The following is a 14,352-nucleotide window of genomic DNA, read 5'->3' as shown; positions in this document are numbered from 1 at the left end:
TGGGTGGGAGGCCTGGTGATTCAGAGAAGAAACGCTGTGCCAGAGATGGTCCTCGCTGGGTAGGACCACCTTCTGATGGGGTTCTCATCAGGGATCCTTAGTCATAGGCATGAGGACCAACTTTGCACACAGGGTTACATTCTGTTACATTTTCCAGAGCACTGCCCGACATGCAGTCAAACCCAAGACAAATCAAGCAGAATGGAAGTGCTGAGTTCTGGAGCTGCTATTTCGTAAAGCCTAAAGTATGATAAGAATGGCCCAGTATTCAGGGGTCAGCGGCATACTGAGAGAGGGCTTGGCATGTAGTCAGTGCTCACTCAATAATCACTGGCTCCACTGTTACTAAACTGTGTAACTATATAACTGAATAACTGTCATAAGCTCATTCTTAAAGGATATGCATAATGAGAAAATTATCAACTAAGCTCAATTGTAAGTCATTTAATAAAACTTAAGAAGTTTCAATCAACATGGCCTACCAGCTTGTATTTACGTGATGATTCACTAAATAAGATACAGCTGTTGTAAGACTAGAAGACAGAACTGGGATGCATTTCTTTCCCTCAATAGAACCATTTACGTGTTCTTTCCCTTACTATGCTCCAGTCACTTCCCATAAGCACAGAGGTTGCCCTGTGGGTGTGTGACAGCATCTCAATTTTAGGTCTAAATAATCTGGGCTTAAAAATGATAAGTGTACATTCTTCTTATGAATGATACTCTTAGAAAAAGTTGCTAATATAAGACAACAGTCCAAAGGGACTTGAAAAGCAATCAAATCTCCTGTGGTAGAGAATGGAGAGAGGTCTAAATACCTCCACCAGCACAATGGAATGGGTTTTTTGTTTGTCTGTTTTTGGTTGTGGGGCTTGAACTCAGGGCTGACTGCTGTCCTTGAGCTCTTTTTCTCAAGGTTAGCACTCTACCACTTTGAGCCACAGCTCCACTTCCGGTTTTGAGTGGTAATTGGAGATAAGAGTCTCACAAGGACTTTTCTGCCTTGACTCGCTTCAAACCGTGATCTTCAGATCTCAGCCTCCTTAATAGCTAGGTTCACAAATGTGATCCACCAGCGCCCAGACACAATGGTTTATTTTATGGACCATTTATGTTAGTATGTCACTAAGAAAGAGTATTGTACTCATAACCTGACATGTTGGGTTAAAGCCCCTTTGTACAACTACTTAAATAAATAAATAAATGGTGAAGAAGACCCCTCCCTCACAATAAAGAGGCAGCCTGTGTGGCTTGACATTATGTCATCGTCTTCAGTTCTTTGAAACAGAAGGTCTGACTGCCTGCACAGAGCAGTCAAAGACTGGAGGTCTTGCTTTGCCTTGCCTTGCCTCAGACATGTTCTGACATAGCCCTGCTGTCTCTCAGTGTACCCAGCTAACCTGGAGGCAGGACCTGTCCTGGGACAATACTGGTTCTCCACATTTATTTCCTTGTGTCCCTCATCAATACAGGGTATGTCTCTAAGGAGACTCTGCCACAAGAGCGACACACAGGCTGAGAAAAGACACAGAAGGACCCTGCCCTAGACAGGTAGGGCAGACATGATAAGCCAGAAATTAAAGAGAAGGCCCATGTCATGTCTCCAGATCACACAGGGACAGAGCCAGTTATAGGAAGCTTGTGGAGTCACATCTATAATCCTAGCTATTCAGGAAGCTGAGATCTGAGGGTCACAGTTCAAAGCCAACCCAGGCAGAAACGTCTGTAAAACTCCTATCTCCAATTAACCACCAAAAAAGCCAGAAATGAGGCAAGCACTAGTGGCTTACTTTTGTACTTATAAAATGTACAACTGGGGGGGCTGGGAAGATGGCTCAGTGATAGAGCGCTTGCCTTGCATACCTGAGGCCCTGGGTTCGATTCCTCAGCACCACATAAGCAAAAAGAAAAAAGCCAGAGTGGCACAGTGGCTCAAGTGGTAGAGCGCTAGCCTTGAGCTGAAGAGCTGAGGGACAGTGCCCAGACCCAGAATTCAGGCCCCACGAACGGACCCCAAAAAAAAAATGTACAACTGGGGAAAAGCATGTATTTATGGAACAATTTTTTTTTTTTTTGTCAGTCTTGGGGCCTGAACTCTGGGTCTGGGCGCTGTCCCTCAGCTCTTGAGCTCAAGGCAAACGCTCACCCACTTGAGCCACAGCGCCACTTCCAGTTTTTTGGTGGCTTATTGGAGATAAGAGTCTCACAAACTTTCCTGCCTGGGCTGACTTTGAACCGTGATCCTTAGATCTCAGCCTTCTGAATAGCTAGAATTATAGGTGTAAGCCACCGGTGCCTAGCTTCAGGACAAATTTTAAAACTACTCAGGAGGCTGACATCCGAAGACTGTGATTCAAAGCCAGCCTAGGCAGAAAAGTCCCTGTGAATCTCTTATCTCCAATTAACCACTCAATTACTGGGTGTAATGCTGTGGCTTAAAGTGGCAGATTGCTAGCGTTGAGCCAAAGAGCCCAGGGACAGTACCCAGGCCCTGAGTTCAAGCCCCAAAACCACCACCACCAAAAAAAAAAAAAAAGCAGGAAATGGATATGTAGCTCAAAATGGTAGAGAACTAGCCTAGAGCACAAAAGCTCAGGGACACTGCACTGAGTTCGAGCATCATTACCAGTGCATGCATGCTCACATGCATACACACATACATATATACACACACATACACACACACACACACAAAGAGAACTGTTCATAACTACTTACAGTATTGAAACCTAAGAACTCACCTCAAGGATCCATTTTCAACATAAGAAGATACATGGGAAAAACTGTTGATAATACCATTAACTTCTAGTAGTGGGCAACTAGGCCTCCTGCCCCAAACCACCCCAGGCACAATTAGCCACAGTATTCAATTCTTTGTGATGTTTCCTGTCTGACCTAAGGGGACCCTTGATAGCTAATGAATAAGCCCAAAGCATGGTTGGATACCTGCTTCATGTAGGCATAGCACATGGTCTCTGCAACACGTTTGCCCTCATCATAGCAGGCCCGGGGTCCTATAGGATTCACATGGCCCCAGTAATCCTCAGACTGAGGGTGGACTTCAGGATCTACAAACAGGAGGAAAAACAAAAAGAAACTGTTCATCATTTCGCCCAAGTCTGTCTGCACTAGCAACAATGCATATTTATGAAGCAAAACAGAACTCTGGACTGATATAAACATTTAGAACTGGAGAGGAATATCAAAGAGGAAACTCAGTGTTCTATGCCCTATTATCAAGTTCTAGAGGGACACTATGTTCTACTACTGATCAAATATGATATTAGTTTACAAGAAAAAGCAAAAAGGATCAAAGCCTCTTAATATCTTTTCTTTCTTCCACGAATTGTCATTAACTTTTGGGCTGTTAGATTAACTATATGAAGAAATGCATGGCTTACTTTTACACTTACAAAATGTACAATAAGGGGGAAGTATGTATTTATGGAACAAATTTAAAATGCAACATCTATGTAGAACAGGATGGTTTTCATATTACCAGAACAAATCTGAGCCCCATTATGAGGTTAAACAACAGCGAATTCAAAGATGGGGAGCCTAGGCAGTTAGGAAGAGGGAAGCAGTAGTCACAGATAAGCAGAATTCCCAGTTCTTGTTTACCATACGTCACTATCTATTTAAAGTAACCAGGTAACAAACTCTTGTTTTGGAGCACTAATATATTTTGGAGTGTTTATCTAGTATACCGATAACATCATACCCAATTTAAATACAACCATAGGATAAAAGGTACAGGCTTTGAAATCCAGATAAAAGGGCATGTAGACTCTGTTATAAATTCACATAGTGCTGATCTGTGCCTGTTCCAGGTTCCTCGTGATCATGGGCTCCTGAGTCAGCAGGGCCTTCTGGAGGCAGCAGTAGCAATACATCCCTGCTCTGCACAGTGAGGCCTCTGCTGTTGTGGCTTAAATTTCCCTTAGGAAAAAGTGAAGTTTTCAGTGCACAATGGGAGAAAAGGCGAAGACAATGTAGGAGATTGTGCAGATAACTGATCCCAGATCTTTTTCTAGGGAGGTTTGGCATGGGTTGAACAAGCTAGATCCTAAATAGCATGGGATATAAACTTATGGCAGAGGATAAGAAAAAGCTGGGTGTACACATTTGGCTCTCAACAGGCACTGTCTGGACTCTAAAAAGTTTCCTCACAAAATCACTTTAGAAACCACTTCGTATTGTAAAAGTAGAAGTCTCGTAAAAAGTGATTTCCAAGGCAAGTACAGTGGTGCATGCCTACAATCACAGAGCCCAGCAAGCTGAGGGGTGAGGATCATGAGTACCAAACTAAAAAAAAAACATAGATAAGTACATAGATAGAGGATGAACAGATTCTGGATACATTTCTCACCATCACCCACTTTACCCACATCTTGTGAGGCTAACGGACTAAACAAATCCGCAAAGAATTAACAATGGCAATGGGTGAATTCTAAAAATTAAACTCTTAAATTCATTTAAGAACCCTAAAGGATACCAAGTCTTATCAAATATGCAAACAATAACTTGGATGAGTGAAGAAGAGGGGAAAAGATGTCCCCATGCCTTTTGGACAGAGAACACAGGTGGAAGAATGCCCTCAACTGGCAGGAACTTCAAAACAGGATTATATACACTGAAGGGGTTGCAAAAAGACAACTACATTTTGTTGGATTTCCTTTTTGCTATATCTTCCTACATATTTGGTGTTCTTACTTTTAAAAATGTGTCTCTTCTGATTTTACCCTTTTATTTCCTCATTCTTTTTTATCAAGAACAAAAAACGTGAAATAGAGAAAATATGCCAGGCAGCACTGGTAGCTCATGTCTGTAATCTTAGCTACTTAGGAGGCTGAGGTCTGAGCATTTCAGTCAGAAGCCAATCCTAGGCAGTAAAGTCTGTGAAAGTCTTATCATCAGTTAACCAGCAAAAAGCCAGAAATACAGCTGTGGCTCAAGTATAGTAGCAGCCTTGAGTGAAAAAAGCCAAGCAAGAGTGTTAGGCCCTGACTTTAAGCCCCAGTATTGGGACAAGAAAGAAAAAAGAGAGATGGGTGGAGTGGGGGGAGGAAGAGGAAGAGAGGAGGATAGAGAGGAAGAGAGAGAGAGAGAGAAAAGGAAGGAAGGGAGGGAGGGAGAGAGGAAGGAAGGAAGGAAGGAAGGAAGGAAGGAAGGAAGGAAGGAAAGGAAGGAAGGAAGGAAGGAAGGAAGGAAGGAAGGAAGGAAGGAAGGAAGGAAGGAAGGAAGGAAGGAAGGAAGGAAGGAAGGAAGGATACCGAAACTATTATTATGCCAAGGAAGCACTGGCTCCCATTGCATCAACTGAACAATTCTCCCAAACCTGCACCTGGTTGGTGTGGGGATGAATAAGAACCAAGGTAGACTGATAGCTCACTTTCCCATTCCTCCCACAAGTTCCCAAGTGTGAGGTGTACTGGGAAGGATGATGGATGGAGGTTCTGGAGTATACTGAAATTCCCTATTTAAGGTTCTCCCAGAAATGTACAACAGATGAGACAGGCAATCAGCACATGCTTGTTGTCAGAAAGCTCTAAAGGCCACACAACAGCAAGTACTGCTCTTAGTTATAGTGTATGCCAACCAAAGATGCAAACGCTTTATAGTGAATGTCGTGTCTGGGGAACTTTGAAAGCAGAATAGAAAAATCACTTCTATGGAACCAGGCCTAGTGGAGGAGCTATGTGATTTTGGAGGAGAGTCAGACAGCCATCACACACATCCTGAGCTCTGGTTCCTTCTGTACGTAAGCTAAAGGCAAACAGGCTGATGTGACCCGTGGAGCACCCCAACCCTCAACAAGAGCCCCACTCACTCACCTCCATAAACTTCTGACGTGGAAGCCAGGAGCAGACGAGCACCCACACGCTTTGCCAGCCCTATGGAAGACAGACACATGAACAGAGAAGCTGCCACGTTCTGTGAACAGTCAAGTTTGTTTTGTGGCCAGTTTGAGCAATGTTTTAATATTAATGGTAGCTGATGATACCCATCAAATTATCTGATCACTGCTATCAGCTTTAAACCATCATCATCATCATCATAATAATAATAATCATGCAAATGATCCTCAGAACAGAGTGGTTAGATAAATAACTGTCAGTAGCAAGGTCAGAAGAAGAATCTGTTGATTTGTTAAGATATGATTTAGGAAAGCTCATGAAATCTCCTTTGCCCCCTATTTTCTTTATTTTTAAATTTTATTGTAAAGGTGATGTACAGATGGGTTATAGTTACATGGGTCAGGCAATGAGTACATTTCCTTTTGGACAGTGTTACCCCCTCCCTCATTCTCTCCCAGTTTTTCCCATCCAGTCTCTCTCCCCTCAAAGTTGTATAGTTCATTTCCAATAAAGGGTCTGGTACCCCCTTTGCCCCACTGTTTTTTGTGCTTTCCCTTCCTCTCCCCAAATTAGATAAATTTACATACATGACCAAGGGTACAGAAATCAAAAACAGTGACACAAGGGAATAAACCAAAGGGGGAAAAAAAGGAAAGAAGAAAAGAAAACAGAACCCCAAACAATATGATAAAAAAAAACTCTTACTTCCATTTCTTGGAGTTCATTTAAATAAGCATCATTTTATATGATCTTACATGCAGAGCTACTGAGCCCTAGTGATCCTCTCCTAAAAATACCCTTTGTTCTCCCTGTGTGAACATTTAGATTGCTGTTTAATTAATCATGTCCAGGTGTAATTATTTGTCCCTTACTGTCTACTGGGTTTACTTGTAGCTTTATAGGCACATTCTAGTTATGACAGATGAGGGAAATCATGCAGCTATGTTTCTTTGGCTCTGGTTTCCTTTGCTTACTATAATTTTTTCCAAGTCTTTCCATTTCCTTGCAAATCTGTGCCCCTTATTTTCTGACTTTATTTAAATAGGCAGAAGGCCCTTCTCACCTTACTTTCCGAAATGGACCACGGACTGCATTCAGAAGGCCCTGAGATCTTCTGCCACTGTCTGGGTAACTCTGAGTACACCCTCCAGCTGCCCTCCAGCTTCCCCATGCACAGCACCTTCCCAAAGCAGCTGTGCCCTCCTCCATCCTCTCAAATCTCTTTCCTGCACTTGAGAGCACCTCAGATGAGTACTATTTGTGGTAGGTCAATCAACCAGAGAGTCCTTGAAACTTTCCCACATTCCCAAAAGATAGAGGTCATTGGTAGACTGAGATACCCATGACCTTCACTTAAACCTGTACTGGACTCTGGTTAGCATTCACCCTGCCTGGAGGAAGACACCCAGCTGTCTCCATCAGCAAAGGGCAGTCATGGGGGAGGAGGCCAGGAATTAGGGTGAAGAGTGGGAATGGGGGGAAGGACTCAGGAGTACGAGTAACCATCTGGGGAAGGAAGCAGGGAGTCTGGAACATGAACAGCTAGGATGAGAGAAGAGTTGCTAAACGGATCCTCAAGGAAGGGGGTGGGTACCAGATGGAATACTCAGGATAGCATCACAGGTATCACTTGCTTCACCCCACAGAAGTCTGCACAGTGGGTGCATCACCAGTGTTTTATGGCAGAGACTGTGGTAACACGCTAACAGGATAACTCATTACAGGAGTTCCCTTTAGCAACAGTTTCAACTAGCTATGGTCAATCTCAATTGGAAAATGTTAAACAGAAAAATCCCAGAAAAATTAGAAAGTATTCAAGTGCATACTTTATTGAATAGCATGAACTCTTGTGCTGTTTCAGTCCATCTTGCCTAAGATGTGAAATCAAGTCTTTGCCTAGTATAATCTTACTGTATATGCTACCCACCCATTTGTCAACTCAGTAGCCATCCTGACGACTGACAGACAGGGTACCACAATGCCCAAAGTAGTGATGCTGGTGATTCAGAAAGGACAAACAAAAAGTCATCAAGCATTTTCTTCACGTGGAAAGATGATTCAACTTAAGGAAGAAAAATAAGCTGAGATTATGAAGAGCCTCAGAAAGAACTAATCTAATCTTCATATGGAAGATTGTCAACACAAAAAAAAGGAAGAAATGTGTGCCAGTTTTGCTGTTGCACCTCAAGCTGCAGAAGAAACAGCTAGGTGCATAGTAAGTATTCAGTGAAGATGGAAAAGGTGTCATTTTACACTTGGTATAGTCTGAGGTATAAATAGACCCCTGTGCCCAACGGGAAATTACCCTACCTGTGTTTGGAACTGCTTAAAACACTTAAAGGGTAGCAACATAAGAAAAGAACACCTAGTCAGGTGCTGGTGGCTGTAATCCTATTTGGAAGCTGACATCTGAGGATGAAGGTTTGAAGACAGTTAGAGCAGGAAAAGTCCTTAAGACTCTTAGCTCCAATTAACCAGGAAAAAACAAACAAACAAACAAAAAAAACAGAAGTAGAGCTGTGGCTCCAGTGGTAGAGTTCCAGCCCTCAGTGAAAAGTCAAAGGAGAATACAGACATTAAGTTAAAGCCTCAATACCAACAAAGAAAACAACACTTACCCAACATATTTAATGTCCCAATTGTATTGGTTTTCAGAGTCTTGATGGGATTGTACATGTAGTTTGGAGGGGAGGCTGGAGAAGCCAGATGGTATATTTGATCAACTAAAGGAGGCAGAAAGGAAACATTATTTCCAAGAAAAAAAAAAAAGGCAGAAAATAATTCTGAACTCTTAAGGGCTGTAAAATAAAAGTGTGAGTTTATATACCATTGAAATTCTAGTTGCTAACATATTGCTCTTTATAGAAACTTACATTTGCAATTAAAAGAACTTTAAACAGAAATAGAAAGTCTAATTATCTGGAAAGAACACATGGTGAAACAGTAATTGGAGTCTGTTTTCCTGTAAGTGAAATCAATGTGATCATGGAGTTGATGGTTTTCTGATGTGTCTGGCCCAGACAAAGCATTCATGTGAGAAAGAAAGAAGATTGATTTTTTTTTAGATCCAGAATTAAATATGACTATCTAAAGTAAATGTTTTTAGCTTATGGAGCAAAGTAGGAAAGAAGAAACAGAACTATGGGAGACCGGAGCCTTTTCTCATATACTGAAACCAGACCTGAGGTGATGGTTACGGAGGATGGATTTAAAGCTGTGCATGGCACAACAACTCTGCACAGCTCTCTTGCACGGGCACTAACTTGAACATTATTACCCAGGTCAGACATGGACTGTGCATAGCACAGGCCTGTAGAGATCAGCTTCTCTTTAAATAATGGCAAATAAACATATACAAGAACGCCAATCTTCCAGACAAAGTCTGTGCCATGCCATTCCACTCCAATGTTCTTGGCAGAGCTGAAGACTAAGGGATCAGAAGGTGAGACTGCCAAAATGAATCTTCTTGTTCATCTGGGCAAGCACCTACAGGAAGCTCTGTCTGATCTCCCAGCTCTCCGATGGCTCCCGTCTTCCCAACTTGGGCTAGCTGCTGCCCCCTTATACCAGTCATGGGAATACGAGAACTAAGGATGAGGCTGCTGTACCCATACAGAGTCACTCTGGAGCTGCTTCATCAATCCCTGTGCTGCATTTCACCTCCTACGCATTCAGTAGCCTGGTTCTCGATGGCAACATCGAGGGTTGTAAAACCTTTAAGAGGAAGGTCCTAGTAGAAGGTCATTACACTGTGTCAGAAGAGAGTTTATCTCTTATGGGACTAGACTAATAGTTGGGAGAGGGGACTGCTATAAAAAGTGAGACTGACCACTCCTAGGTCTTTCTTCCTGTTTTACATGTGATTTCTGTGTCCATTTTTCAACCTCTCTCTCATACTCTTGTATAACTCCTAGTATATGATGCTAACTTACTAGACAGCCCTCACCAAAAGCCACAATGAGTGTGATGCTCTTGGGCCTTCAGAACCGTGCATTAAAACTCCTCTGTTCTTCATACATTACCTTGTATCAGGTATACTGTCACAATGACAGAAAACGAATGGCAGTATCTACATGTTCCACTCTGAAGATGCTGCAACTTTTTATATGCCTTTTAAAAAACTAAGACCAAAATACTGACTTGATTTAAGAATAGAAGTCAATGTGAAAAGGGAAGTCTTTATTCAAGAGAACTAAGAAAATACAAAGCTTCTTTCCATGGTTGAGAGTATCAATATGCAAACTCTATTGAAAGGCTCTGCCCAAATAACAGCAAAATCTCATGACTGTTATTCACCATTCACCCCGCCAAGTTATTCCAAGTTGACAAACAAAAAGTGAACAAAATTCCTATTATGTGAACTGTGGGTTTACAAGGTAGCTTAAAAAATCAAATCTTATAAAATCTCATAACTCTTAGGCCACTCTGTTTAGGTCCAGCTTATAGAGATGACCAGCATGAGGCTGGGTACTACACTTTGGATCTTAAAGGACCATGCTTGGTCCCCAACCCATAGTGCTGTTTCTAGAATGTGGATCCATTGGGGTGGGGGGTTGGGGGGTGCCTCGTAGGAAATCTTAAGATCAACCGAGCATGCTCTGAAAGGGGAAGGAGGAAGTTCATCCCTTCCCTTTCTTCATTTCCTTTCCCTGCTTTGAACTGAATAGTTTTACTCCACCATGCTCTCTCCATTATATGCTGCCTTGCCACAGGCCCAAAAGCAACAGGGCCAACTACCATGGACTAAATCCTTCCAACACTGTGAGCCCAAATAAATCTTTCCTGTTTTAACGTGGAGTAAGTCCAGTGTTTATTACAGTAACAGAAAGCTGATTAGGGTCAGTTTCTGCACATAGCAGAAAAACTTCCATGACTATTGGAGAATGTGGAAGAAGGTCAATCAGAGATAGGCACAGAATCTCTTTCTCAAATGTGTCTGCACACCTACTGATAACCTAGAGCAGACAGCCTCAAAGTCCAAGTCAATAGACTTCTAGAGCTGAGTGTAACACCAGCAAACTCGAAGTGATAAGACCAGAAGCTTTTACCCATCTACATTACAGAAGAGGAGAATTTCTGCTCTTGAAAATGGGACCTCCCTTCATTCCTCAGACAGTGCATGATCAAGTGAACCGGCTATAATCACACAGAACTAATCAGTCGGCCTCATTTTTACCATTTTTTCAGCAGGGAAAGACAAACGAGTGCATTAAGAGTAGGAAGGGAAAGTGCGTTGAGAGTGACTGCCTGGTATTTCCCAGACCTCTAATGAGAAACAACCCCAAGCTTCTCTCCTTTCCCATCACTCTATCCATAGGCTCTCTTTACCAAGGATCAACACTAACAGGTCTACTGTCCCTTGCTAGAAGAAAATCCTTCTGACCCCTGGCCATCTATGCTGCTACCTCAGTGATTTTGCTGCTTTGTTAACAAGTTCAAGTCAGTAGCCAACAAGTTTACTGAGCACAGCATAACGCACTCTTCCTATCTCCATATAGCTATGAGTACAGGAAGGGCAGCACTCTCCCCCACCCCTGCCAAGGAGCTCTTGAAAGTACAGTCCTGAGCCTACAGGATCCCACTTCACTACCTCTCAGTGGGCCCAGAAACAAATACCCCATCCCTCATTTGAGCTCTGGCCTGGGCCTCTAGGACCAGGCATGAGTTAGCTGGGTGAAGAGATGAGCTGCTTTATAAACTGGAGCTTTTTCATCCTCAAAGATTTCTTGTTTTCCCATCTCACATTCAGTCCAAATGCTGCTCCTGGAGATCTATCAAATGTCCCACAACAGTATGCCATGACCTTTGTGTAAGTAGAACTCTAAAAACACTATGAAAATCCAGGTTTTTCTTAGCCCCTCCTCCCTGGCCAGTGGGCTCTGTTTGTTATGCTGACGACAGTAGCTTTAGCTCCTCGCCTAAAAAGGGCACTGTTCAGAGTCTGTTGACTTAATTAATCTGGTAAGGAATCACAGAAGGGGGGGAAGAGGGACTTCAGAGCAGGGATAAACAAAGAGGAATGTGAGATGCCACAAGCGATATTAATAACAACTAGCTCTGGAATGTAAATAAAGCTGAAAGTTAATCATAATCCACAGAAAAGCCCTCAGCACATTTCAACCACTTCAACCACGTAGTTCAAAGAACAGGAAAAACTAATGTGACATTCAAAAGCCCAAGTTAGGGGTCAAGAGAGACAGCCAATGTGAAAAGGCACGGCCACTCACTTGATGGACACACAGTGCCTCTGGCTGCGGACTGCCCAGTGACCAGGCCATGACCCTCTCACATTTACAAGGCTGTGACCTCAGCAAGAAAGGGGAGCCTTAGGAAATGAGCTCCCATTAATTGTCACCAGCACTCTTCCCAGAAGGTGGCATGTGCCTTTAAGTTGGGAAGAGGGGCTGGCTTGGCCCTCCTGTGGGTTCTGGAGTAGGACACACCACCAGCATCACAGTGAAGGAGCTTCCTATAGCGTCTCTAGGAAGATTTCACAGGAACCTACTAATGCCATGTATCTGGAAAAGGCAAAGTCATCACTGAAATCTAACACTTAAGATGATCCCAAACCACTATCCAAAAGCCTTCAAAGAAATTAGGCAACATCTTCCACGAGGGGAAAATCCACACAGGAACCAACCTGTGAGTTGTTTCCACCCTCTGCTCTCACCACTGTCTCTTTTGAGGTTCTGGCCTCCTAGGTGCCTCAAGGCTCTTCCTTGAGAGTCCTACTTATGCCCTAAGAAGAGCTCCTAGAGGATTTATAGCATGGCTCTTCCAATTCTATGTTCCAAATGCACATGAAATACTATAACTTGCTATAGAATTCTCTTTTGCATACTTCGCAGATCATACACCCAACCAACTTAACCAACCATGGATCAAAAGTATTCCCAAACTGCATCTGTGCTGAACATCTGTAGACCCTTTTCCTTGTGACTCTTTTTTTCTGGTTTACTCTTGTTTTCTTGTTACCCTCAACAATGAAGTCTAACAGCTATTTACACAGTATTTATGTTGTATGAGGTCTTGTAAATCACTTCACAGAATTTAGTTTACAGAAAGACCTGTGTAAGCTCTACACAAATGCTATAACAGTATACAGAAGACACTTGCTGCCCAACAGAGATCACTCTATAGGATGAAGCTCCACATATAACCCTAATCCTTGTCCCTTGGTAACAGGATTTATGACAGGAAACAGATTTCAGAAGATTCAGGACTTTTGAAATCTCTGTCAACAAGAAGATCAGAGGAATTTTTGCCGTGGTTTTCATAAAATATTATTTGCGTACTGTGAGGACTGAACATGCCAGACAGAAATCTGGCTTAGCCCCAGGCCTGGGGTTATCCAGAGGTTCACTGTCCCCTGACACCACCACAGAGAGGGAGGTCTCCTGTGCTCTGCAGGAAACCCCTCCGGCTCCAAATTAAACAGATGAGACCTCTGAGCACTGCTGCTTCTGTAGCTGATATTTATTTACATTCTCAACATACGTTGAGATGGAAATTTGTAAATTATAATTCAACAGAAATACTCTCATCAAAGCAACATACCTCAAATGTCTACATAAACATGAACAGGATCTCCTTGGCAATCCGTTTCCCTGCACATTTTCACAGTGGGCACCTGGGACAGGAGAGGGGTTCTCTTGTTATCCCTGTCCTGGAATCCTTGCTTCATGTGTTCTTATAAGATTTAAGCATCAGATAAAAGGTTTGTAAGACAAAGGGCTTTGTGCTCCAGTTTCCTCATCTGTGAAATGATAACTGCTTGCCTCACAGGAGTCCTAAGTGAGCTGAATCTGTATCAAAGACAGGTTAAATGGTGTCTGGAATGCCAGAAGCATTCATTAAGTGCTCCACAGGTCATTCAGAGGATGGTTCAGGATGCTGAAAATAACCTTTGGTGGTTTCCTAAACTCTTCAACACAGTACTGTAGTTCCAAGAATTGAAACTGCTGTGTTTGTCTGATCCCTGCAGAAATGCTGGTGCCCAAGTTCCTGTCTGTGCCAAATACAGTTGGCTCACACCTATAATTTAGCTATTCAAGAGGCTGAGATCCGAGAATCATGGTTCAAAGCAGCCTGGGCAGAAACAGTCCATGAGACTGCAATCAACCAGGAAAAAACTAGAAGTGGAGCTGGGGCTCAGGTGGTGGAGTGCCAGCCTTGAGCAAAAAAAGCTAAGGGATAGCACCCAAGCCCTGAGTTCAAGTCTCGGCCTGAGATACATGTGTGTGCACATGCGTGCATGAGCGCGCACGTGCGTGCGCGCGCGCACACACACACACACAGATTCTTATTCATACAGATCATGATAAAGCAAACTGGACAGCTTTTCCAGGGCAGTGAGGCTAAAGGCATAAAAGCTTAGATAAGTACCCTGTGATCACAAGGACAGAGACCCAGTTTTCCCAAGAGTATCTGATAGCCTCAAGCTGCATGGTACTATATCCATAGGGAACTTTGTACTAAGTACTGTTGCGGGGGG

At 43.0% G+C, this 14,352-nt stretch overlaps 1 protein-coding gene across 1 annotated transcript in view; it reads right to left on the bottom strand.

Moving 5' to 3' along the window:
• The window catches only part of Uxs1 (UDP-glucuronate decarboxylase 1), a 92,574-nt gene that overhangs the window by 27,836 nt on the left and 50,386 nt on the right, over positions 1-14,352 (bottom strand). The window contains exons 8-10 of the mRNA XM_013034709.1: positions 8,477-8,581; positions 5,835-5,894; positions 2,947-3,068 (exon numbers count right to left, since the gene is read on the bottom strand). Coding sequence (XP_012890163.1) covers positions 2,947-3,068; positions 5,835-5,894; positions 8,477-8,581 — 287 coding nt within the window. The remainder of the gene's footprint in view (positions 1-2,946; positions 3,069-5,834; positions 5,895-8,476; positions 8,582-14,352) is intronic.

The sequence above is a fragment of the Dipodomys ordii genome, unplaced genomic scaffold (genome assembly GCF_000151885.1).
Source record: "Dipodomys ordii isolate 6190 unplaced genomic scaffold, Dord_2.0 Scaffold194, whole genome shotgun sequence".
NCBI classification, from domain to species: domain Eukaryota; kingdom Metazoa; phylum Chordata; class Mammalia; order Rodentia; family Heteromyidae; genus Dipodomys; species Dipodomys ordii.
Note: the sequence above shows the minus strand (reverse complement) of the source record. Positions and strands in the feature narration are given on the sequence as shown.